At 38.0% G+C, this 22745-nt stretch overlaps 3 protein-coding genes and 1 non-coding gene across 9 annotated transcripts; 3 read left to right on the top strand and 1 right to left on the bottom strand.

Moving 5' to 3' along the window:
- Window positions 1-533: 533 nt before the first annotated feature.
- Window positions 534-614, bottom strand: TRNAL-AAG. Its single transcript has one exon. It is a non-coding gene; the product is annotated as a tRNA-Leu (tRNA).
- Window positions 615-790: 176 nt separating this feature from the next.
- LOC112188908 (methionine aminopeptidase 1D, chloroplastic/mitochondrial) lies at window positions 791-8427 on the top strand. Of its 3 annotated transcripts, none has more exons than XM_024328140.2 (10): window positions 791-973; window positions 3839-3908; window positions 4337-4565; window positions 5856-6017; window positions 6101-6142; window positions 6608-6679; window positions 7225-7304; window positions 7400-7497; window positions 7898-7945; window positions 8076-8427. In XM_024328140.2, the coding sequence occupies exons 1-10, from the start codon at window positions 859-861 to the stop codon at window positions 8219-8221; spliced, it is 1062 nt and encodes a 353-aa protein (XP_024183908.1). In that variant the 5' UTR covers window positions 791-858; the 3' UTR covers window positions 8222-8427. The 3 variants fall into 3 exon arrangements, 2 of the variants coding, with proteins under 2 accessions (XP_024183908.1, XP_040370779.1); XM_040514845.1 differs by lacking the exon at window positions 791-973 and adding an exon at window positions 3410-3524; XR_005806707.1 differs by lacking the exons at window positions 4337-4565; window positions 5856-6017; window positions 6101-6142; ... (3 more) ...; window positions 7898-7945; window positions 8076-8427 and adding an exon at window positions 1366-3524 and having other exon boundaries at window positions 832-973.
- A 2167-nt stretch (window positions 8428-10594) lies between these two features.
- LOC112187728 (patatin-like protein 1) lies at window positions 10595-15322 on the top strand. Of its 2 annotated transcripts, none has more exons than XM_024326627.2 (7): window positions 10595-11029; window positions 11206-11387; window positions 11502-11676; window positions 11770-11931; window positions 12505-12807; window positions 14151-14214; window positions 14803-14937. In XM_024326627.2, exons 1-6 carry the CDS (start codon window positions 10892-10894, stop codon window positions 14172-14174), a joined length of 984 nt encoding a protein of 327 aa, XP_024182395.1. In that variant the 5' UTR covers window positions 10595-10891; the 3' UTR covers window positions 14175-14214; window positions 14803-14937. The 2 variants fall into 2 exon arrangements, with proteins under 2 accessions (XP_024182395.1, XP_024182394.1); XM_024326626.2 differs by lacking the exon at window positions 14151-14214 and adding an exon at window positions 15056-15322 and having other exon boundaries at window positions 10600-11029; window positions 14803-14978.
- Window positions 15323-16580: 1258 nt separating this feature from the next.
- Window positions 16581-21070, top strand: LOC112187727. 3 transcript variants are annotated; one of them, XM_040514973.1, is made up of 12 exons: window positions 16581-16975; window positions 17065-17166; window positions 17380-17460; window positions 17602-17711; window positions 17853-17988; window positions 18177-18275; window positions 18662-18785; window positions 18864-19315; window positions 19400-19570; window positions 19680-19877; window positions 20080-20400; window positions 20676-21070. In XM_040514973.1, the coding sequence occupies exons 1-12, from the start codon at window positions 16688-16690 to the stop codon at window positions 20766-20768; spliced, it is 2175 nt and encodes a 724-aa protein (XP_040370907.1). In that variant the 5' UTR covers window positions 16581-16687; the 3' UTR covers window positions 20769-21070. The 3 variants fall into 3 exon arrangements, with proteins under 3 accessions (XP_040370907.1, XP_040370908.1, XP_040370906.1); XM_040514974.1 differs by having other exon boundaries at window positions 17841-17988; window positions 18662-18767; XM_040514972.1 differs by having other exon boundaries at window positions 17841-17988.
- Window positions 21071-22745: the final 1675 nt, after the last annotated feature.

Raw genomic sequence — 22745 nt, 5'->3', positions numbered from 1 at the left:
TTATTAATCAATGATCAAATTACACATGACATTGCTCAGCTGTAATCACAGCTAGCAGGAAAGGAGGAGGAGAGAAAAAAAAAAAAATTCATGAGCCATAGAACTAGCAAAAGCAGTCATCAAATGTGCTGCCCTATTTGCACTTCTTTTAATAAATAATGTAGATTATTATTATTATAAATAAGTATGTAGTCTACAAATTAGGAGTTTCTCCCAAATATTTATGTTCTAAGGCTTGATGGTTGTCATTTTTATTTTGCATTTGGTTGAACTAGCATTGAAATTGTGTTATATGCCAAGGGCAACATATAAAATATGTACCATTTATAATGTTTAATCTTAACATATTTGATTCATAATTCCATCCAGGGCTTTAGACATCTCTCCCCAAATAAATGTAAACTTGGCTAAAAAGTGTTAAGAAAATTTGATTATTAGACTGGAAGTGAGAGTAAAAATTCCAAACTTGATAGAAAAGAAAGAGAAAAAAAAAAATATAAAAAAAATATTTTTTTTGGTTGAATGAAAATGAATGTTGAGAGTGGGATTTGAACCCACGCCCTTTCGGACCAGAACCTTAATCTGGCGCCTTAGACCAACTCGGCCATCTCAACTTGTTGAGATTTCCTTCGTATTTTAGCTTCTTTCAAGTATTGCATAGAAATAAGTTGACAAAACAAAGGCATGAAAAGATGCGTTCGGTGAAGCCCAAGCAAAGGGTGGCGGGCCGGGCCTGCCATGAGGTGTGGAACACAAAAGAGAGAGCAAAAGTGCGAAGGAGAATGGAAGATTGAAATTTAGCGGATAAAAACACAAAAGACACACAGAAGCCGAAGTCACTCCAACATTGATAGAAGAATGGTGAGCGCAAGTGCAATGCGTGCTGTACAACCCGCAATCCTCTCCTCCTTTGTGGGTACCCACTTGCTTCACTCACCGCAGCCTCTCCACCAACTCTTCCGCTACAACCCAGGTCACTTTCACTCTCTCTGTTCCAGTTGTCATATGTAATCTCTTATGTTTATGTTTAGTTTGGGTTGTTTTCTCGAGGTTTATTTGAAGCAGCTTGTAGTTTAGTAGTGAATGAAATGATGCATATGTGTTTGTTTTATAATCCTTTTATAGTTTGTATGAACTGTCACATACTCTTTGATTTGAACTTTAAAGGAAGGGTCTTTGATTCACAAATGGATGGAATATCAATGCTGGTTGAGCCCTTTTGTTGAAGATAGAGACTTTTATCAAGTCATTTGTTCAGAATTTAGAGGGACTCTTTTTCTTTCTTTCTTTTGGTGGGTTTTGCATCTTAAAACCGTGGGAATGAAGTGATGGTCATTGCTATTTGTTCTTTCGATTCACACACAGGAAGCAAGCGTTCGGTGATGCAATTATACACAACTTTTCTGGCTTGACCAACCAACCAACCCTCTTGCTGAAGCGCACAAATTATGGCATTGACCTATAGTGTGCTAAAGTCTAGTTCTTCGACCATCAGATTGATGTTTATGCCTAGTTCTCTTTTCGGGGTCCCAAATGTGATGAGAATATGGAGCCTTCAGCGTGGAATCTCAATCTTGTCCACGAATAGCAAACCACCCTCTTCTTCCAAACTCCATTACTGCCTACAACTTTGCAGCAATTCAAAGTCTCTAAATCAAGGAAAACAAACCCATCAAAAGATAATCCAATGTCAGTTGGGTAAAAATCCATTCCTAGTCACCAAATTAGTCCAGATGTATGCAGACTGCGATGATTTGGCATCTGCCCGAAAGTTGTTTGACGAATTGTTGGAACCAAATGTGTTTGCTTGGACTGCTATCCTCGGATTCTATTCAAGGCATGGAATGTATGAAGAATGTGTGGGAGCATATGGTGAAATGATATTGAGGGGAGTTTTGCCAGATGGGTATGTGTTCCCTAAGGTCTTGAGGGCTTGTGCACATTTCTCAAGCTTAAAAGTGGGAATTCGGGTTCACAAAGATGTCATCATAAGTGGTTTTGAGATTAACGTGCAGGTTTGTAATTCATTGATTGAGATGTATTCAAAATGTGGGGATATTATGTGTGCTAAGCAAGTTTTTGATGAGATGGTGGGAAGAGATTTATTGACATGGAACTTAATTATCTCAGGATATGTGTGTAATGGAATGCTTGGATTGGCTATCGAACTATTTGGTTGTATGAATTCGGATGGTTGTGAGCCTGATGTTGTCACTTTGAATACGGTAATGGATGCTTATTGCCGAATGGGGCTCTGTGATGAGGCTAAGGGAATCTTTAAACATATTAAGGAGCCTAATATCATTTCATGGACCACTTTGATATCAGGATATTCAAGAATTGGGAATCATGAAGCATCCTTGGGGATTTTCAGGGATATGATGAATAGCAGTATGGTCTACCCTGATTTAGATTCTCTTTCTATTGCTCTTGTTTCCTCTCGGCATCTTGGGTCTTTGTTAAGTGGAAAAGAAATCCATGGTTATGGGTTAAAAAGGGAATCTGGCATTGTATTTTACATCTCAGCTGGCCCTGCATTGTTGACAATGTATGCTAACTGCCGTAAAATTCAGGATGCTGAAAATGTATTTAGATTTATGGACCCAGCTCAGGCTGTTAGTTGGAATGCAATGATTCTTGGTTTTATTGACCTTGGGTTGGAGGATTTAGCACTTGAATGCTTTAGGAAAATGCAAATAGCAGAGATCAAGCTTGACCAAACAACATTATCCACTGTCTTGCCAACATGCAACTTAAAATTTGGAAAGCAAATTCATGCTTTCATTAGGAAAAGTAGTTTCGATTTGGTTGTTCCAGTATGGAATGCTCTTATCCATATGTACTCCAAATGTGGATGCATTGGAGCTGCATACTCTGTATTTTCTAACATGTTAAATAGGGATTTAGTGTCATGGAACTCAATGATGGGAGGCTTTGCAATGAATGGGCTTGGCCAAGCTGCACTTGAGCTTCTACAAGAGATGAATCGTTCAGGCATTTGCCCCAATTCAGTAACTCTTACTTCTGTATTGTCAGCATGTAGTCACTCAGGTCTTGTGGATGAGGGCCTTCATGTCTTCTATAGTATGATGGAGAACGGTTTCAACCCCACAATGGAACACCATGCCTGCATTGTTGACATGCTGGCACGTGATGGTCTATTTGAAGATGCAGTTAGTTTTATTCATAAATTGCCTTTGGAGCCTGATAAGTGTATTTGGGGAGCTCTGTTAGCTGCCTGCCTAGCCCATCAAAATGTTAATGTTGCAAAGCTTGCTGCTGAACAGTTAGTTCAGTTGGAACCCGAAAATCCGGGGCACTATGTCACCCTGTCAAATATATATGCAAGAGCTGGAAGATGGGATGATGCTGTACTGGTGAGAAAGCAAATGGAATCTCGAGGATCGTTGAAGCCATCAGGAAACAGTTGGTTTGAATGTGGGAACTGAACAAAGGAAAGATCTTATGAATAGGTGTAGAGATACTTTGGGTCCAAAAGATTTCAGTGAAATTGGTCCTAATATGTAAGCCATTGTGACTGTGACTGCATTTTATGCAACTTAATATTTCAACAGGCTTTGAAGATTTAAGCTGGGTAATATCTCAGCAGTTTCTCAGAATCTAAACACCAAAGCCTAGACTCCTGGACAATTTTCTGTTGGTGTTCCCGCGTTCACCATTTTGTGCCTAGGAATGCTCATGTCTTCTGCTCAGAGATAATTCTATAAAATCAACTATAAATGCACTTATCTTGTATTTTTATTTGGTGGTTGAGGGTTAGATCATGTGTATACGGTGATGGTGAGTTATATTTTTCTTCATCTTAATTCTCGCACAGGAAGCAAGCATGTCACTATGCAGTTATCCAGAGGATTTTCGGGCCTGACCGACCTCTTGTTCAATGGAAGGTATGATATGCAAAATTCTGCAAACTCACATGTGTTAATTTACATGTAAGCATGCACACACTTACAAACCACGTGGATAAGTTTTTCATGTACTTTTAGGCACAGTTGAACTGTTAACTTTTTGTAGATGAACTTGTTTGAAAGAATTGGCTGTCTTTTTGTAAAAGTTGTCTCCAAAAGTTAAAATGAGTACAGAGGATAATTATTGGAGTATTATGTGTCAGGTTCTGTCTTGTTTGATATATTTGTTGTCGTGGTCGTGGCACTACTTTAGGGTTTCCATATGATGACTGAGGTTGTGGGCTGGAATCGATGAAACATGTAGTCTGTATGATTTTCCATTGCACAGTGTACACTGCAGCAAACACACTGAGGCATACACTTGGGTGTAAAGTCATACAGTGATAACTTTTTCTTGAAATCCGCAGAAATGCAGGTGAAGTGCTAAATGCCAAGCGGAAACGCTTAAGGCCTGGAAAAGTTTCACCTCGTCGCCCTGTTCCAGATCATATACCAAGGCCGCCTTATGTAAAATCTAAAAAACCGCCTGGAATTGCGAGTGGACCTGAAGTGCATGATCATGAGGGAATAGAATGCATGAGAGCTTCTGGGAGGCTTGCAGCACAGGTTCTTCAATATGCTGGGACTTTGGTCAAGGTGACTCCTCTTCTGGCGGATTAATCATCTATAAGACTATAACAATAGGATAATTTTCTTGGTTATTTTTTTTCTTCTGCTAGCTGTTTTGGTTAAACAAGTGATGGATTATTCATTTGCTTGTGTCAAAGTAAGCATGGAAAGTAACAAACTAATTAGGCACCCATGCTGTGTTAGTAACAACAAATTTCACATGGAAGCTTGGAAAAAGTAATTGAAAGGCCATGAAACTACTGTACTATGTCCAAAACATTAGATAACTTATGTATACGAGCAGCTGAGAAAGCAATTCGGAGGAAAAAGGAACTGAACAAGTAGTTAAACTTAAACTAATGACTCCTTTACCTGTGTAAACCCTGAAAAAAAAAGGGGACCTTTTTCCTACTCTCCTACCATCAAAGTTCTATATTCAACAACTCCTCTTTCACTTTACTTCACTTGGCTAGCCATCACATCCTTCCGAAATGTTGGTGCTTTATCTGTCAATGATAGAGAGTAAACAGTCTTGATGGTAGAAAGTAGAGTACAATGGATATTCTACCAGTAAAGCTTTTATAACTGCACTTATGTTTGTGTGAGAGAAGAGGAGATGTCAGAAAAAGAAGGTAGATGAGAGAGACCTGGATATGGCAGTATAACTGCTAGGCTGCTTACAGTGAAGTTATGGACTAAGCCAGTACAAGTGTGCTTTTGTTTTATTAGTTGTGCACAAAACGGGGAAGGTAGGTGAGATAATGAGACATTGAAAAAATTGATGACAAGTGTCATGTAGGTGATTGATGCTAATACGCATGCATTGGTATAGGTGCAGAGTTTGCTTTTTATTCATAATTTTCCTGTAGATGAATAGTTTAGTGCTCAGTTCCTCCCAGGTTTTTCTTACCAGTTTCATAGTATGCTTGAAAACCCAATAATTGAGTTGATGTTATTCATTTGTGCACATTCAGCCTGCTTGCTTTCAGAAATCCCCCAGCTCCCCCTAGAGAAAAAGAGAGTTTTTCCTTCAGTTTTTCTCTTACTGTTTTTAGATTTGGATCTGGTACAAGACATTGGTGTTTTATCTCTGTAATACTTTCTGAACCAATCGTTTCGTTTTTTTTTTTTTAAATTTTAATTTTTTTTATATCATTGCAAGTAACTGGTAAGTTAATCTAATAGGTAATATGCTAACGCTTTAAGGATTTGCAGTTTTCATTGTTGGCTAATAAGTAATTGTAGATGGATTCTCGACTGGTTAGATGATGTTAGGGATGCTTTCTATATAACTTTAATTGTTGCTTATGTTGGCAGCCAGGCATAAAGACTGATGAAATTGACCAAGCTGTTCACCAAATGATAATTGATAATGGGGCCTACCCTTCACCACTTGGCTATGGTGGATTTCCAAAGAGTGTCTGCACATCAGTGAATGAATGCATTTGCCATGGAATACCAGATTCCCGAGAACTGGAGGTCCCTTTCATCCAAGTTCTTAGCGGTCGAATTCTATGCTTCAAAGTTCATCAAGTGTCTCTAATCAAATTCTTTTGTTGCAGGATGGTGACATAGTTAACATTGATGTCACAGTCTATTTGAATGTGAGTATGCTTGATTTAACTATTTAAGACTTTAAGAATTAAGACTTGGATTTTGACCTTGTGTCCATATTAATTGGTTGAGGCAAATTTACATTTTTGGTTCTTTTTGGATGATACTGTTCTTTTAATTGTAAATTGTGCTTATATTGCTTACTGCAGTCCTGAATTGTACAGTTTTTCTTTAAGTAAGATAGGAAGGCTATAAAAGGAACCAAACATGACAGAATGCTACATTATCCTTTGAGGTGGCAGTGGTCTGTTTTTTTTCTATAGCTTAGTTTCACTATACACATCATCTTAAAGGCATCTAGTATACTCATTAGAAATCAAAATTTTTTAATTTGATTAATCACATTTTTCATGTGTATTACAATTCACAGTTTTTTATTGATGAAACACATGCTCATTGGCTTTCCAGTTTCATGCTTTGGTAGTTTTACCTTCTGACTGAATTGTAATTTACAGGGGTACCATGGCGATACATCAAAAACTTTCTTTTGTGGAGATGTTGATGATGCAGGCAGAAACTTAGTTCAGGTGGCAATATCCTTCTCTGAAAATCTTGTGGAGTTAGATATGTTCTCCATATTATTTGCAGTTAGCAATTTATCCAGTAAAGATTATCGTGAGAATTTCAATGTCCATCCATGTAGGTAGACAAAGACAAAGGGGCAAGATTTCCACTTAAAGTAAAATAATGAAACTTGGCCAGCCTTGGATAGTTGGTATTTTTGGTCGTTCAACGTTGTTGTTAACTGACTGCAAATAGAAGACATTTAAAATTTAAAATTATGCTCAACTCTTCAGCTTTCATTGTTCATGAACTAATGGATTTCCTTTATAATTAAAACTTACTCCATAGATAGTTTTATTATTGATATGTTAACTTCGAAATCTTGGTAAAGTATGTCCCTGATTTGTTTCTACAGACTTGTACTGAGGGCATCTGTATAAGAAATTAGTCAAACTGTAGGACTTTAAGTAAAGGTTATAAACTTATAATATATATATATATATATAATTCTTTTACTCGAGATGTTCTTCTATCATACCTATGCTTACAAGAATAATATTTGATTTAGGTAACTAAGGAATGCCTTGACAAAGCAATATCAATTTGTGCACCTGGCGTGGAGTTCAAGAAAATTGGCAGAACAATCCAGTAAGGCATCTTCACCACCGCCCCCCCCCCCTTCTCCCAGTATAATTTGTATTATTTTAATACTCTTGATTAATATTGCTTTTTTCCTCAATTAGAGAGCATGCAGATAAACATCGTTATGGTGTTGTTAGACAGTTCGTTGGGCATGGTGTTGGACGCGTCTTTCATGCTGATCCAGTTGTTCTGCACTACAGTAATTATTCTGAACTTTATGCTGCTCCTGCCTTCTAGTCACTCTTGTTATAATTCTCTTATAAAAAATTGATGGTCTATAAATCTTCTTTAGGCAAATTAATACTGATTATCACAGAAAACATATCTCCTCAGACCTAAAAGTAATCAGCTTTAACGTGACTGACAACTACATTTATCTACTAGATCTTGAATGGACTACCTGTTCTTACATTTGTTCAAGCTTACAATACGATGTCATTAGTCTCCTAAAAAATATTTAGTGTCATTTACTCATTATTCATTAATCAGTTACATGCGTGCACGTACACATGCACTGACACACAATATGCATCCACTATCTGCCAAGAGCCGAGCATATTCCATTTGTACTCTGTTACGATGTTCATTATTTCTTCCAGGAAACAATGACAGTGGACGCATGGTGTTAAATCAAACCTTCACAATAGGTAAATGCATTTTGATCATTGGGGCACCTTTTCTTTTTGTATGCTATAGTATTTCTTTACGAACACCATTGCTATATTGCATATAAAGTTGTTGTTTATTTCATCATCTACTTATGGAAACTGTGTGCAGAACCGATGCTAACGATTGGTAGCTATAATCCTGTAATGTGGGACGATGATTGGACAGTTGTTACAGAAGATGGAAGCTTATCAGCACAGTTTGAACATACTATCTTAATAACCAAGGATGGGGCTGAGATACTAACTCAGTGTTAGTAATTGTGGTGCTAAACCTTATACTAGATACCTATATTTAAATTGGATTGGCATCTTCCAACTCAGAATTTTGTAGTGGAGGTTGCACTACAGATTTTCCTCATAGTTGTAGTCTACTAAGTACTGAAAGGATTTCCACATGCACTTTTCATGCAATGAATTGTTTCTTTCATTATTAATCTTTTCTTCGAGAAGATTTTCATCCATCTTTTGTCGGCTTAATTCTTAGTTTCTCCAGTTGTACATCAATTGAGGTCTCTAGGCGACTAGATTTACTATAAAAGAGAGTTAGGTTATGAGGGTTTGGGTCCTTTTGTTTTCAGGCCCGAATAAGTGAGCTCATTTTGTTTGCAATGAGGGTTACCGGTCAATTTGTTTGGTAGCTTGTGTCATTTATGATTTTGGTATGAGACAATAATTGATGTAACGTATTTTCTGGCCCGAATAAGTGAACTCATTTTGTTTGCAGTGAGGGTTACCGATTAATTTGTTTGGTGGCTTGTGCCATTTATGATTTTAATATAAGACAATAATTGATGTAACGTATCTTCTGGCAATGAATAAGTAATGAAATCATCTATTTAAAAAAAAAAAAAAAATCTTTCAGTGTACATCTGTCTTGTTGCACATTTTCTTAGAGCCCGTGGCGACGCATGCTCTAGTATGGTTCTGTCCTGTAACTCAGTTTCAATGTTTTGAGCAATGCAAGTTAAATGGTACAAGAAATGGAAACGGAAAAGGTTAAAAGGTAGAAGAATTCGTACATGGTCATCAATGTTTTGAGGTGACTTTTGCTTTTTAAACTTTGGGACTTTCGCCAATTCTAGTATGGTCGTTGTCGTTCGGCCGATGGATTCGAAATGTTTAACCAAAAGTAATGAGCTTGTAGAGTTCCTCACTCTCTTTCCTCGATAGGGTTTGAAGGGGTTTGGCTAGGCATAGGATGGGTAAATTTTAATCTGGTATCTGTTTGTTATTTTAAATTGAAGCCTGTAAACATACAGTAGAGAGGAATATTGATGTATGTTTTTAACCCAAAATTTTAATCTGCGCTTATCCTTAACACAGCACTTCAATAGTTCACCTTTGGTTACATTACATATTTATAGTGTTCGCTGATTTTTTTTTTTTGGCAAAAGTATTTGTCCAAGAACTTTATGATCGACCGTTTGCCCCGATTACCCGAGATAGACCTTGTCAGAAGCCTAACTAAGGGTTACAATTGAGAGTAGACAGACCCCACAACGTCCCAAAGCCCACACTGAAGTGGTAAGGTGGTATGACCTGCAGGCATCCGCAATCAAGTCTCGAGATGACTTAGACACCTGTGAATTTGGCACGTTTCACCAGCGTTCACATGAGCCCCGCAAGACCCCGGCACTCAGCAACCTACCAACAAAGGATAAATTGACAACTTTGGGGCTCAAACCTTGGATGGGGGTGCCAACCAAGGCAAGAACCTTGCTTTTGCCAATCCTGCCAACCCTTGCTGGCATAGTGTTCGCTGATTGTCTACCAAAGTCTACAAACTCAACTTAGATTGTAGAAAAGCATATGTTCGGTAGGCAGCAGCTGCCAAACACAGATCAATCTCTTGCTTTAAATTCTGGAAAGAAAACAAATTCATGACGGTGTCCAGATAACAGTCGGGAAGAAGTTGGATACCTTTAGAATCTTGGATCACCAAATGGTATGACACACTCTTTAATTAGTAAGGTATTAACTTGATCACCAATCGAGGAAGAAGGTGGAAATCTTTAAAATTTTAGATCACCAAATGGTATGACGTCACACTCCAATTAGAGATGATCGAATTAACTTGCACATAACATATATTCGGTCAGTCTACACTTTATTGATTATTATTGAATAGCAATGATGATATTACGTTGTGCGTGGTCAGTAGAGATGGTCTAGGCTGGTTCATGTCCACTGAAAACAACTTTACGTCCATCTCCAACCAAATCATACTGTTTTTAACGTACAAGGTACTGCTCCTACTCGAAGTTGGCAAAATGACATTGGAGATGAATTGTGTATGATGCAAATTTGGGCAATTAAAGGTTTGGACATCAGCAATGCAGCATGCACTTCAAGGACAGCTAGCCTTTATCATAAGAGTACGTTATGATACCTTCCCTTCTTTCTTCATCATGTCCATCCATGGCTTATCTAATAAACTAAGGTCAATGCATAAATGCATTAAGACTGTTCAATTACGTATCATCGTAGCGCCTACCTATACTTAAGAGAAAGATGTTATGTACTCAAGTACGTAATCCTTACCTTGACCTCAGCACCAACCTAACATTCCTGCTACGAATTATTAGCAGAAAAGATCATCAATCAAGCTATTTCCAGTTTCTTGTTCATGTAGTCGATTTTTTCTTGCGAAATAATTGAGGCTGCATTTGGATGCACGGTTCAGTGTACCTTGTAGAACGTACTCTTCATTACCTTTCATTTTCATCGTGCTGCAGCTAATACCGTCTGACCAAACCCTGATGCATGCATAGAGTTTTACAGGCCAAACCCTGATCATGCACATGTTAAATATGGAAATCTAGCTATATATATATGTAGACCAGTTATGTTAAACCTACCTTATATATATCAGATCATATACTTGGTCTTGTTTTAATTAGAGGTAGCTTAGCTGAAACTTAAGTTATGGGAAAGGAAGATTCTCTTCGTGGAGAAATTAACCCAAGCTATGGTGATAGAATTACTGTTCTAAGCATTGATGGGGGTGGAATTAGAGGCATTATTCCTGGAACCATTTTGAGTTTCCTTGAATCCAAATTACAAGTATGCAAATATTATATAATCTTTTTTTTTTGTTTGAAAAGATATTATATAATCTTTGTCTCTCTCAATATTGTTATGTACGTACATTTCTAACTTTGTACTGCACGTATTGGACTATATATACTGAATTTTCTTCGCCTAGATCGATCGTAGCACTTACGGTTTCTTTTGTTTAGGAATTAGATGGAGAAGAAGCGCGAATTGCAGACTACTTTGATGTGATTGCAGGAACAAGCACAGGAGGGCTAATAGCAACCATGTTGACAGCACCTGATGAAAAAAAGAGACCTCTTTTTGAGGCAAGAGATATAGTCCCATTCTATCTGAAGCATTGCCCCAGAATATTTCCTCAATCCAGGTTAACGATACTCGATAATTATCTGCTAATTATTTTTCTTTATTTTGTATGAATTAATTACTTTGTTTTTTTTTTTTACCAAAAATCTTTTGTGGCAAATATTCATGTCCACAGTCGGAGAATTATGAGAATGTGTGCCTTAATTGGACCAAAATATGATGGCAAGTACCTGAGAAAGATGCTTCGTCAGATACTTGGAGCTAGAAGACTGCACGATACTGTTACACGAATTGTTATACCCACTTTTGACATCAAGCTGCTTCAACCCCATGCCTTCTCAACCTTTGAGGTACGTATACAGTACGTGCTTATCTAACGACAGTTTATATACAGCATATGATCTTAAACTGCTGTTGCTAAATGATCCATATTCTATCCGCAGGCAGAGATCGATGCTTCTGAGGATGCATTGTTATCAGATGTTTGCATCGGTACTTCGTCGGCTCCAACTTATCTTCCAGCTCATCACTTCAAAACTAGAGACTCAGGAGGAAATGAGAGGGAATTCCATCTTGTTGATGGTGGTGTGGCAGCAAACAATCCTGTAAGAGAGCCAATCCTTGCTTCTTTCATTTGCCTGGCTCTTTTAATAATTTACGTGATTGAGTTTAATCGTGGTTTTAACGTTTTTATATACTATTTTGAGAGCGTGATTGCAAGAAAGCTTAAGAAATATTTTCGAGGCATTTCATCCATATATTGTCCATTTTCTTTTTAGATATTAGAGATTACAATTTGGTTAAGGGAAAAAGATATTATGGATTCATAGGATTCCATTGTCTCAAGGAATTTCAAAATCAGTACATTTTTACCAATTTTGCCAAGTTTTGGAAGAATTTGGGTATGTCTGCTAGTGTTTTATACAACTTCTCACAATATGCGTCTAGGTTCAATCACGTAACAAAATTTTCACCTACTATTATAATGTAATCGCCACAAGCGCGATATTCACAAGTGCATATAGTAAGGCACTGAAAATGTCGTATTATATTTTGGTGTTAATTAGTATCCATTTATCTTCCAATAAATTTGATGAGTTTACACATAAATTAACAATGCATCTATAGCTATTTCGATAAATGTGGAAATGATTTTGTGTTCAATAACTGGAAATCAGGCATTGCTGGCAATGAAGCCAACAGGGACAGTGTTCCCAGGAAGTCGAGATGCTCTGTCGGCACCACAAAGCCTAGACTACAGCAAATACCTAGTGCTCTCTCTAGGCACTGGAACTTCAAAGACAGCGAAGAAGTACGATGCAAAAATGGCATCAAAGTGGGGGATCATGGGCTGGCTCTACAAAGATGGCCACTGCCCTTTAGTTGATGCTTTTACTTTTGCTAGTGGAGACATGGTTGACCTTCACATGTCATTGATTTTCAGGTCCATTAGTTGCGAGCATAACTACCTTCGAATCCAAGTATATCTCCGGTTAACCCCTCATCTTTTGTGTGTGTGTGTTTTTTTTTTTTTTTTAAAGAGGATCAAAGGGTTTCACTTCTGTCTCCATGGTGACTCGAACTCATGACTTCGTACATCTTTTGTGTGTGTGTCTATATATATATATAATATATATATATACATCTTTTGTGTGTGTGTCTATATATATATATATATATATATATATCTATATCAGGGCCCTTTTAATGAGGTATCCTTTTTTTTTTTTTTTTTTTTTTAGGGATAGGGCATTAGACCAACTTTTCGATCATATTTTGGCATCTCAACCGTTCATTTTTTAGGTCCTAATATGTAGATCACCTCTACAAATTTTCAGCCAAATTAATTATCGTTAAGGCATTCAAAACTGCGATTTACAATTATATGTATGAACGGTTCAAGTTAGACAGATTCGGTTCGTCCATTGATTTAATTTAGTTCGATACCTTAACGATCACCGATTTGACTGAAAATTTGCAGAGCTAATCTACACATTTTGGCCTAAAAACAGAACATTTGAGATTGTAAAATGTAATAAAAAAATTGGTCTAATGCCCTATCCGTAGAAAATACCAAAAAATGGATCCCTTAGTGGAAGGGCCCTAATATATATATATATATATATATATATATATATATATATATATATATATAAGCCTTCTCTGCTAAGGATGTCCTTAACTTAGCTTACGGTACGGATTTCCATATTTTGACCATTTTTCGATCGCATATTCACATCTTAACTGTTCAGTTTTTAGGTATATATGAGTATATCACTTCAGCAAATTTAAGCTAAATTGATGATCGTTAAGGCATCCAAAACTGCAATTTACACGAACGAACCGAATTTGTCCAACCTGAACGGCTTGTGTAAATTGAAGTTTTGGATGCTTTAACGATCATCAATTTGGCTGAAAATTTGCAGAGATGATCTATATATTAGGACCTAAAAACTGAACGATTAAGATGTGAATATGTGATCGAAAAGTGGTCAAAATATGGAAATCCGTACCGTAAGCTAAGTTAAGAACCTCCTTAGCATAGAATGACTGTATATATATATATATATATATATATATATATATATATATATGATTAAATACTGTTTACTCCCTATACTTATAGAGTTTCATCGTTTCAGTCCCTGACCTTCGAATTTCACCTAAAAAGTCCCTGAACTCTCAATTTCCTACCAATTGGTCCCTGTCGTCAAAATTTCAGTTAAAGTTGCCGAAAATGTCTATTATGCCCTCACTTACTTTGTTTTTTTAAATTTATTTTTTCTCTCTCTTTTATTTCTTTTTTTCATTTCACCTCTTGAAGGTCTGTGGATTGGAACCATCTTGAGGAACAGACGGAGGCGAGAGAGCGGGAAGAAAAAGAAGAGGTAAAAAGAAAAAAAAAGAAAAAAAGAGAGGAAGAGAAATATATATATATATATATATATATATATTTTAAGTAAATGAGGGTATAATAGACTTTTTAGGAGAAGATAACGGAGTTTTTAACGGATGCTTGACGGCGGGGACAAATTGGGAGGAAATTGGGAGTTCATGGACTTTTTAGGTGAAATTTGAAGGTCAGGGACTGAAACGATAAAACCCTATATGTAATACAGAATAAGCAGTATTTAACCTATATATACACACACACACACACATATATATATGTATATATATATATAAATATTTATATATATATACCGACCCTAAGATATTATTATATTAAGGGTTCGAGGCGGTTGCCTCACCCAGCTTTCCTTAATGCCGGTCCTATGATATACGGTTGTTAATTACTATAATAACTAGTAAATATGGTACGAATGTGTTCTAAAAAAATTATTTCGAAAAAACATTTTGGACCATATTGTGCTGCTATTTTTGACACCGGTAATGAGCTTCACAGCATGCTCCAAAAATACATGTAGTAGACACTGTATTATATATTGATATGTGATATCTTGAACATGATGCAGGATGACACTTTGAGCGGGGATGTATCGTCGACGGACAAGGCGACGAAGAAGAACTTGAAGGATCTTGTGAAGACTGGTGAGGGTCTGCTGCAGAAACCTGTTTCCAGGATGAATCACGACACTGGGATTTTTGAGCCTGTGGGAAATGAAGGCACCAATGAGAACGCTCTCATTAGGTAATTAATAGGACATCACTTCTTAACAAACAAAAGTTATATATCAATATATGTAGCTAACTAGTAAGCTTCGGCAGGTTTGCAAAATCACTATCAGACGAAAGAAGACTGCGGAAGGAAAGATTCCACCAAGCGTAGCTAAGCAACCTTCTCCATGTGAATAATTAGCATGCAATAATCAATTGTCATGACACACCCTTGTGCTTGTGAAAAGGGAATTTGTCACTAGAAATTAGAAATTAGTCCGAATTAATATGTCAAGGTTTAGAGTATCGACTATCGAGGGCAACAAAAGAGGGAATGAATACATTTGTTGATTAATACACGCTTAATTTTATGTCTGACATTGAGGATTGAGATGCACGTACAAGCTATGATTGCAATCATATCGCATCAATCCATCGACTAGTATGAAAAACGAATAAGCTTAAAATTCCAACTTTCACGGAAAAATAGAAAATACAATTTTATTCTTCTCTTCCCTTATCAGCCTACTCATCCCAATTTTAACCTACATAATGTGACATTTGTGAACGTTCAAAATTGTGTCATTTGCAAATAAAAAGCATATAATAATATTTCTAAAAAAACATCGAAGGTCAAACATATGATGAGTGGATTAGCAACTTCATATCCTATATATAAAGGCATGCTCACTTAAGGGACAGTTTTTAACGGACTGTGAGGGACAAGTGAATCTGACGGTTGAAAATAAATACACAGTTTTAAGTTGTTATAATTTCTGCTTTTATATTTAATACATGTGGTTGAGATGCATTTGTCCCTCACAGTCCCTTAAAACTGTCCCTTAGGTGAGCTAATCTGCCTATATATAATGCAAGTACCTAAGTTTTGAAAAACATTTAAAGATCAAAACTGCCGTTTTATAATCTAGTATAGAATAGAGAATTATATTAAATTTAATAAGAATATAATAATAATCACCATAAAAGTAGGAGTGAAATCATTTAATCATCTTTTAAATAAAAAAATAAATAATAGTTATTCCATTTTATCGCATCATTGATCTTTCTAGACTTTTATGCCTCCCCATATATGCATATGTAAAATTTAAAATATATAACCGCAACTTATAAAATGTTACTAAAAAAACATCAAATGTCAAACATATATTTTTCATGAATTGATCAACATCATAATTACTTAAGTATTTTTATTTTGATCGAGGGGGGTGAAGTAATAAGGCACCTTGGTTACGTTACCGAGTTAGTAACACACCTACCAATTCAGTATTCAGACCAAGATCTACTCAGGTGTTCCAATAAAGGCAAACCAATATGTTGGGATTCCATGCCATGATAGGCCGAACAACAATCTTTAAAAATCAAAATTTCCGTTATAGAATCTTAGAGAATTATATTAAATAAAAAATAAAAAATAAAAAATAAAGAAATAATGCAAAAAATAGTGATTTTTTTCTATCCGATCACATGAACACATCACGGATCCTTCCAGACTCCTATTCCTCCACGTAGACGTCTGTAAAAATCCCAACCTCACCCACACCGGTAACAGTAACACCCCCGCCTCCTTAACAACCAGCGAACCAGGAATCACCACCTATAAATTTGCCTCCACTCCCTCTCTTTTTACCGTTTGCCTGAAAATTTCCCAACCCGATTTTCTTCTTCTTCTTCTTCCTTTGGGTCTCTCTCTCTCTCTGTCTCTCTTCCCCGAAACCCCAAAAAATGGACTCAATGCCTATTAACTGGGAAGCCCTCGACGCTCTCATAATCGATTTCGCCAAATCCGAGAACCTAATCGAAGACTCCTTCTCGTCTCCGCCGTCGTCTCCGTCGCCGTCATCTTCCTCGTCGTCGTCCGTTTCGTCGTCGTCGTATCACTCGCGGCTGATTATCCGTCAGATCAGACGGTCGTTGGAGGCCGGTGACATTGACGCCGCCGTCGATCTCCTCCGCTCCCACGCGCCCTTCATCCTCGACGATCATCGCCTCCTCTTCCGCCTCCAGAAACAGGTACCTCGAGCTTTCTATGGTTTTCGCGTTTTGTTTGTTCCTTTTTTTTTTGGCAGAAGTGTTAATCTTTGGATCGTTTTTTTTTGAAGAGGTTTATTGAGCTGTTGAGGAGAGGCTCGGCGGAGGCGCGTGAGTCGGCGATTAGTTGCCTGAGAACTGCTCTGGCTCCTTGTGCGCTTGACGCCTATCCGGTACTTTTTTGAACTGTTAACTCTGATTTCAGCACCGTCAATTTTTGTTTCTGTGTTAAGTTTTGTAATGGAATTCACTACCTAGAGACTAAAACTAGCTCAATAGCTCTAGTTTTCGTGTCAAAATTGCCGAAATGGAGAATTGGTATTGTGTTGTTTTGTTCAATATGTTTAATTGTGGGTTCTGATAGATGTTATTGTTGCATTTGAAAGGAAGCATATGAGGAGTTCAAGCATGTACTACTAGCTTTTATATATGATAAAGACGATCAAGCTTCTCCAGTAGCAAGTGAGGTGAGATAGTTATGCACTTGTAATGTACTTGTACACCAGCTATGCTATGTATTACCTACTGTTTCTTTGTTATATTCATATTTATACCATTACTGTAAATTGTGCTGAAAGGATTTTTTTTTTTCGCTTGATGTGTTTTAGTGGTCCGAAAGGAGGAGGTTTGAAATTGCTGGATTGGTTTCCACTGTCTTAAGAGCCCATTTACATGCCTATGATCCTGTTTTCTCAATGACCTTGATATATTTAATAAGGTATGACCTCTTTGACTTTGGAGTAGTTGCTTACAGTTATTCTTAATGTCCTTTAGGGTGTGAGGGAGTGTTTGTTTGTGTACAAGGCACAGGAACTATGTTCTGTAGTTTTTTTTGGTAAGTTATCAGTGTCTTGTGCAGCATACACAAGGGCTTTTGTCTTCGTCAAGGAATTTCATCACCCATTTCAGACCTTACGACGAGGTTGCTTCTAGAGGAGCGTGACCCCCCAGCAATTCCCCAAGAGAGCCTGTCTGAAGCACCTCCTTTTGATGAGGTGAGACTTCTAAAACATGCACACTTGTCCCTAGATGTTACAGGAGGTAAAATAGTTCAACATTTGCGGGTGATGCATGGATCACAGAGATGTTCCTTATTTCATGTGTTAGACAATGAACAAGTAAAACTGTCATTTGGATGCTAAGCATGTCGTAACATATTTTTGTGTTTGGTTTGGAAAACCAGGTGGACATACAAGCTCTAGCACACGCTGTAGAACTTACAAGGCAGGGAGCAGTAGATAGTTTGAGATTTGCTAAGGGTGATTTGTTTCAGGCTTTTCAGGTCACTTATTAATTACTGATCAAACATTTTCTTATTCTTTTTTTTTTTAAGTGCTTATATGTTTGGATTTGTTTTTTGTATCGTCAAGTTCATAACTTATAGGGAAATGGGTCATTTGAGGCATCTTAATTTGATCTGAGATATATTTGTAAGTGTAAATGAAAAAACAACATACTGTGAGAGATGTTTATGTCAAAAAAGAGGCTATATAAACAGTAGTGATTAAGATTGGTCAGAATAGGGGTGGAAGAACTTGTACTGATGATACAGAGAATCTTTTTTCCCCAACCTCATGGACAATTGCATTAATTTTAAACAGAATTTCTTTTTAAGCTTGCAAGATTTTTAATTCATTAGTATTAATTATTTGTACTTTCCTACTGCAGAACGAAATATGTAGAATGAGAGTTGATGTGACCCTGCTTGATGAGCTTGTTCGCGAGTACTGTGTTTATAGGGGCATTGTGGATGCTGGTCTTGCATCTTCTTCTGGTGAAAATTCAACTTCTGGTTGATTCTGTACTTTATAGGTTATTGTTTTTAATCTTTTAACATTGTGACTGATACTAATCTACCTATCCATGATAGTTGTACCCGGAATGCAAAGCCCTTCCAAATCTATGAAAGTTGACCAATCAGTGGCTGGTTATTCTTTGTCAAGAGACAGTTCTCACGAGGTGGAATATGCCAGCAAAAATTCTGATGGTGAAGTTTCCATTAGTACTGATCAGCGACGTGGTTCCCCTGAAAAGAATTCTGATGTGGCTAGCATGGAAGGAATCGAGGTCGACCTACGTTATGCTTGTGAGTCAACCAGCAACCAAGAAGATTGTAGCACCAGTGGATCACATCAGCCTGAAAATCTTAGAGTTCCACAAAGAAACAGAACCAATGTAAGTGCAGAAAGAAGCAAGCGCAAGCGATGGAGGGGAAGACAAGATGATCTTGGGTTTATTCCTGTTGTTTCTTGTAATCAAATAAGTAAAGGAATAAGCTCAAATTCCCTGGTTTCTGATACATTGTCTTCAAAGGAGAAGCAGGTATTGTTTCCTGTTATTAGGTGGTATAAAGTGGTAGGATAGTGTTCGTTCTACTTGTTATTTGATAATACTGCTGGTTTGCAGGCTTCAGAATGTTTAGTTGTAGATGTTAACAACGTGGATAAATATGAGATTGTGCTTGAGATGAAGGAACTAGCTAGCAAAGGAATGGCTGCAGAGGTTGTAGAAGGAGTCAACTCGATGGACCCGAACTTTTTTGGGCAAAATCCTCTTTTGCTGTTTCAACTTAAGCAGGTACTTCAATCATGGACAGTCAGTAGTGATAACTTCATTCAAGGAAATGGCTTTTATATATACTATGATTATACAAAATTCTACAATCTAATCCTTTCACCAATTTTAGGTTGAATTCCTTAAGCTTGTCAGCTCTGGTGACTGTTCTAGTGCTCTGAGGGTTGCATGCTCTCATCTTGGTCCTTTGGCTGCTAGTAACCCATCTTTACTGAAATCCTTGAAGGAGACTTTATTAGCACTGCTCCAACCTGATGAAGACGCACTTCGAAAAGGCTTCCCCTTGCATGCTCTTGCAACTTCACTCCAGGTATGCCCTGACGTGCTAACATGATTCGAGCTGCTGATGCAATTACCTGCAGTTGGTTTTACTTTTTTTTTTTTTTTTTAGATATGTTGTTAACTTCACTACTATTAAATTGTAGTTCTACCTGGACATGGTTTATAAAACATAACACATTAACAATGTGCAATGCCTTGGAATTTAAAGTCTTTCTTCTAATGTGTAATAGGTTGCAATTGGGAGGAGGCTTGGCATTGATGAACCACAGCTTATGAAAATAATGAGAGCAACCCTTCACACACATAATGAGTGGTTTAAACTTCAAATGTGTAAGGATCACTTTGAAAGTCTATTGAGGATTGATTTCTTGAAAGAAGTTAATATGCCTTCGCTTGCTGCTGCTGCAACATCAAAGTCAAATGCTGATAGTTGCTCTAATGGGTCTTCCCAAGTTACAATATCTTCAAGCACCAGGATGGTGGAAGATGGAAGCAGCCTGTCTCAAGTGTCATCGAGAGATGTTGACGAGAATGCAGTACTGAAAGTAATGGTAAGTCTTATGTTGTCTCAGATTTTAGCATCCCCTTGAGGAACTCGTTTGTTTACTCCCTTAGTTATACCAATTGTTGGCATCTTCATAAAATTTTCTTGTCCATGCACATCATTGTTGTTCTCAATATTGGCCATCCTTGCAACATATGATTCTTGATCATCACTTCGTTCACCACCAAAAGGATTCCCTAGGTTTAGAAGAGATGTTGGTTCTGGGTTTTGTTTTCAGACATGTTTGTCCAGGACAATTAATTTTTACCACTGATGGTGCAGGAATTTCTAGCTCTGCCGAGAGCAGATGCCATCCATCTTCTTGGACAGTACAATGGAAATGCTGAGACGGTCATTCAGCAAATATTTGCTTAATTCGATGTAGCACTATTCATGAATTTTTCAGTTTTTTAGCTTATATTGGTTTATTCAATTTGTGCATAAGAGTTTCCCATGTAGATAGATATAGAGTTTTTGCAGAGGGATGTACAGTAACATGTTCTACACTGGCTGTTTCCCATGTATATGATCCATATGGGCATTCTGTCTGAAAAAGCAGCCACTAATAAAACAGTGTTGGTTGGTCAGAAATAGAATAAAGCACTGGGAGACAATTGGATTGGTGTATTTTGCTCGCTCTACTTTTTGGGTCGAAAACAATAGCCTACATTACCTCATCTTGTTTTGTTTTTTTGAAAAGTCATTACCTCATCTTACATGACATATTCTTTTCTTTTTTTTTTTGATCAAGAAGAAACTTCATTAATAATAAACTGGTTACAACGAGTTTTGGCAACATCTCTTACACAGAAATGGCCAATGGACTTCACACTAGAACTCCATAATGACTGACTGATGGAGTAAAAAAAAAACCCCGACTCAACTACAGACTCAAGACTTGCACATCAACTAAAAGGCAGAGAACATGCGCAGGAGCAGTGAATGCCTAGCTCACAACTTTGTCAACACTAACTCGCCACCCAAAGTCCTCCTGACCTGCTTTTGATCGACCAAGTCTACACTCATTGTGACTTCGAACCTGACCAAAATGAAATGCTGGACCATCAGACCTGAGACTAAACTAAACCCAACTCCAGTGCCACCTTAATGTCAACACCGGTAATCCACAAATGCTCCAAATCGCCATCACCTCCGACCCGCAGCCAGAAAAGAATGACCCACTAGAAGGCCAAGGATGATTGTCTATGCTAGTATGCCACAGCCAGACATTTTCGCCACCGCTGCTGACCCAACTCCAGAACAGGTTCGACCCTCTAAACCGTCGAAGAGAAGATTGTCTATGCCAATAGTTGCTGTGCACCGACCCAACAACTAAAACTTATTACCGAAAAACAAAACCAAAAGAACAAACCCTAAAACCTAGTAAGAACTGCCCACCCACAAGGGCCCAACACACATAACCCGGCCCAAACCCCTTTCCACGCTGCTGGCCGCCACACCAACTCATCCCCTCGCCTGGATTGCAGCAAACTGCCCAAACCAGATCGGAACAATCCGATTCGATCCAAGACCCTCTGCACCAGATCTCGCCGCCCCCTTCTTGTTCCTCCAAGGTAACCACCGTCCGCGTTCCAATCGAGGCTGGAGCGACATCAGTGATGCAGCACAACATCCAATCCAAATCTCAGTGAGAAAGCCCACCACCCAGGCCCACCGTAGCATCAACACCATCGTACCCTGCACAGCGACGCCGCTGCCTCCGCTGTACCACCTACACCGGCACACTACCATCGAGTCAAGGCCTTGATCGCCATCCCACCATCCTAGCAACCAAACCATACCAAATCTGGGTTGAAAATCCTAGACTGCAACTCGCCGAGATCAGGGCCAAAGCAAAAGGATCGATCGATCCCATCGCCGCCACCCAGGTTGCCAGTCCGCAGCCAATTCTGCGACCCAATCTTGACCTTCCCCTGATGCACCGACGCCTTGAGGTGCAACGGCACCCCGAGTTACCCACCATCGATGCAGCACCGTCCAGCTATGGTATCTCACTGAATCTGCCATCTTCAGCCAATAGCCAGATCCAATCCATCGACACACCATCATCACAGCAACAGATAACCCGTCCGGCTACACTCACCATCCTCCGACGAGGCCAGAAGCCTGCCTGGGCGCAGTGAGCCGCCGGACGAGCACAAAGGAAAATATGAGAACCCTAGTTTTCTGAGAGACAGGGGGATTCAAATTTGCTCACGGGTGTAATCCACTTTGAACAACAAAATTAGAGTTACATGACATATTCTTAGTCATTGATGTCTCATTACTTGGGCACTTTTAAATATAGAACTGTTTACTTATTTTTAAGGTAAAAAGGAGTAAAAGAAATTA

The sequence above is a fragment of the Rosa chinensis genome, chromosome 2, assembly GCF_002994745.2.
Source record: "Rosa chinensis cultivar Old Blush chromosome 2, RchiOBHm-V2, whole genome shotgun sequence".
Taxonomy (NCBI): domain Eukaryota; kingdom Viridiplantae; phylum Streptophyta; class Magnoliopsida; order Rosales; family Rosaceae; genus Rosa; species Rosa chinensis.
The sequence above is the reverse complement of the archived record's forward strand: the minus strand, read 5'-3'. Positions and strand labels throughout refer to the sequence as shown.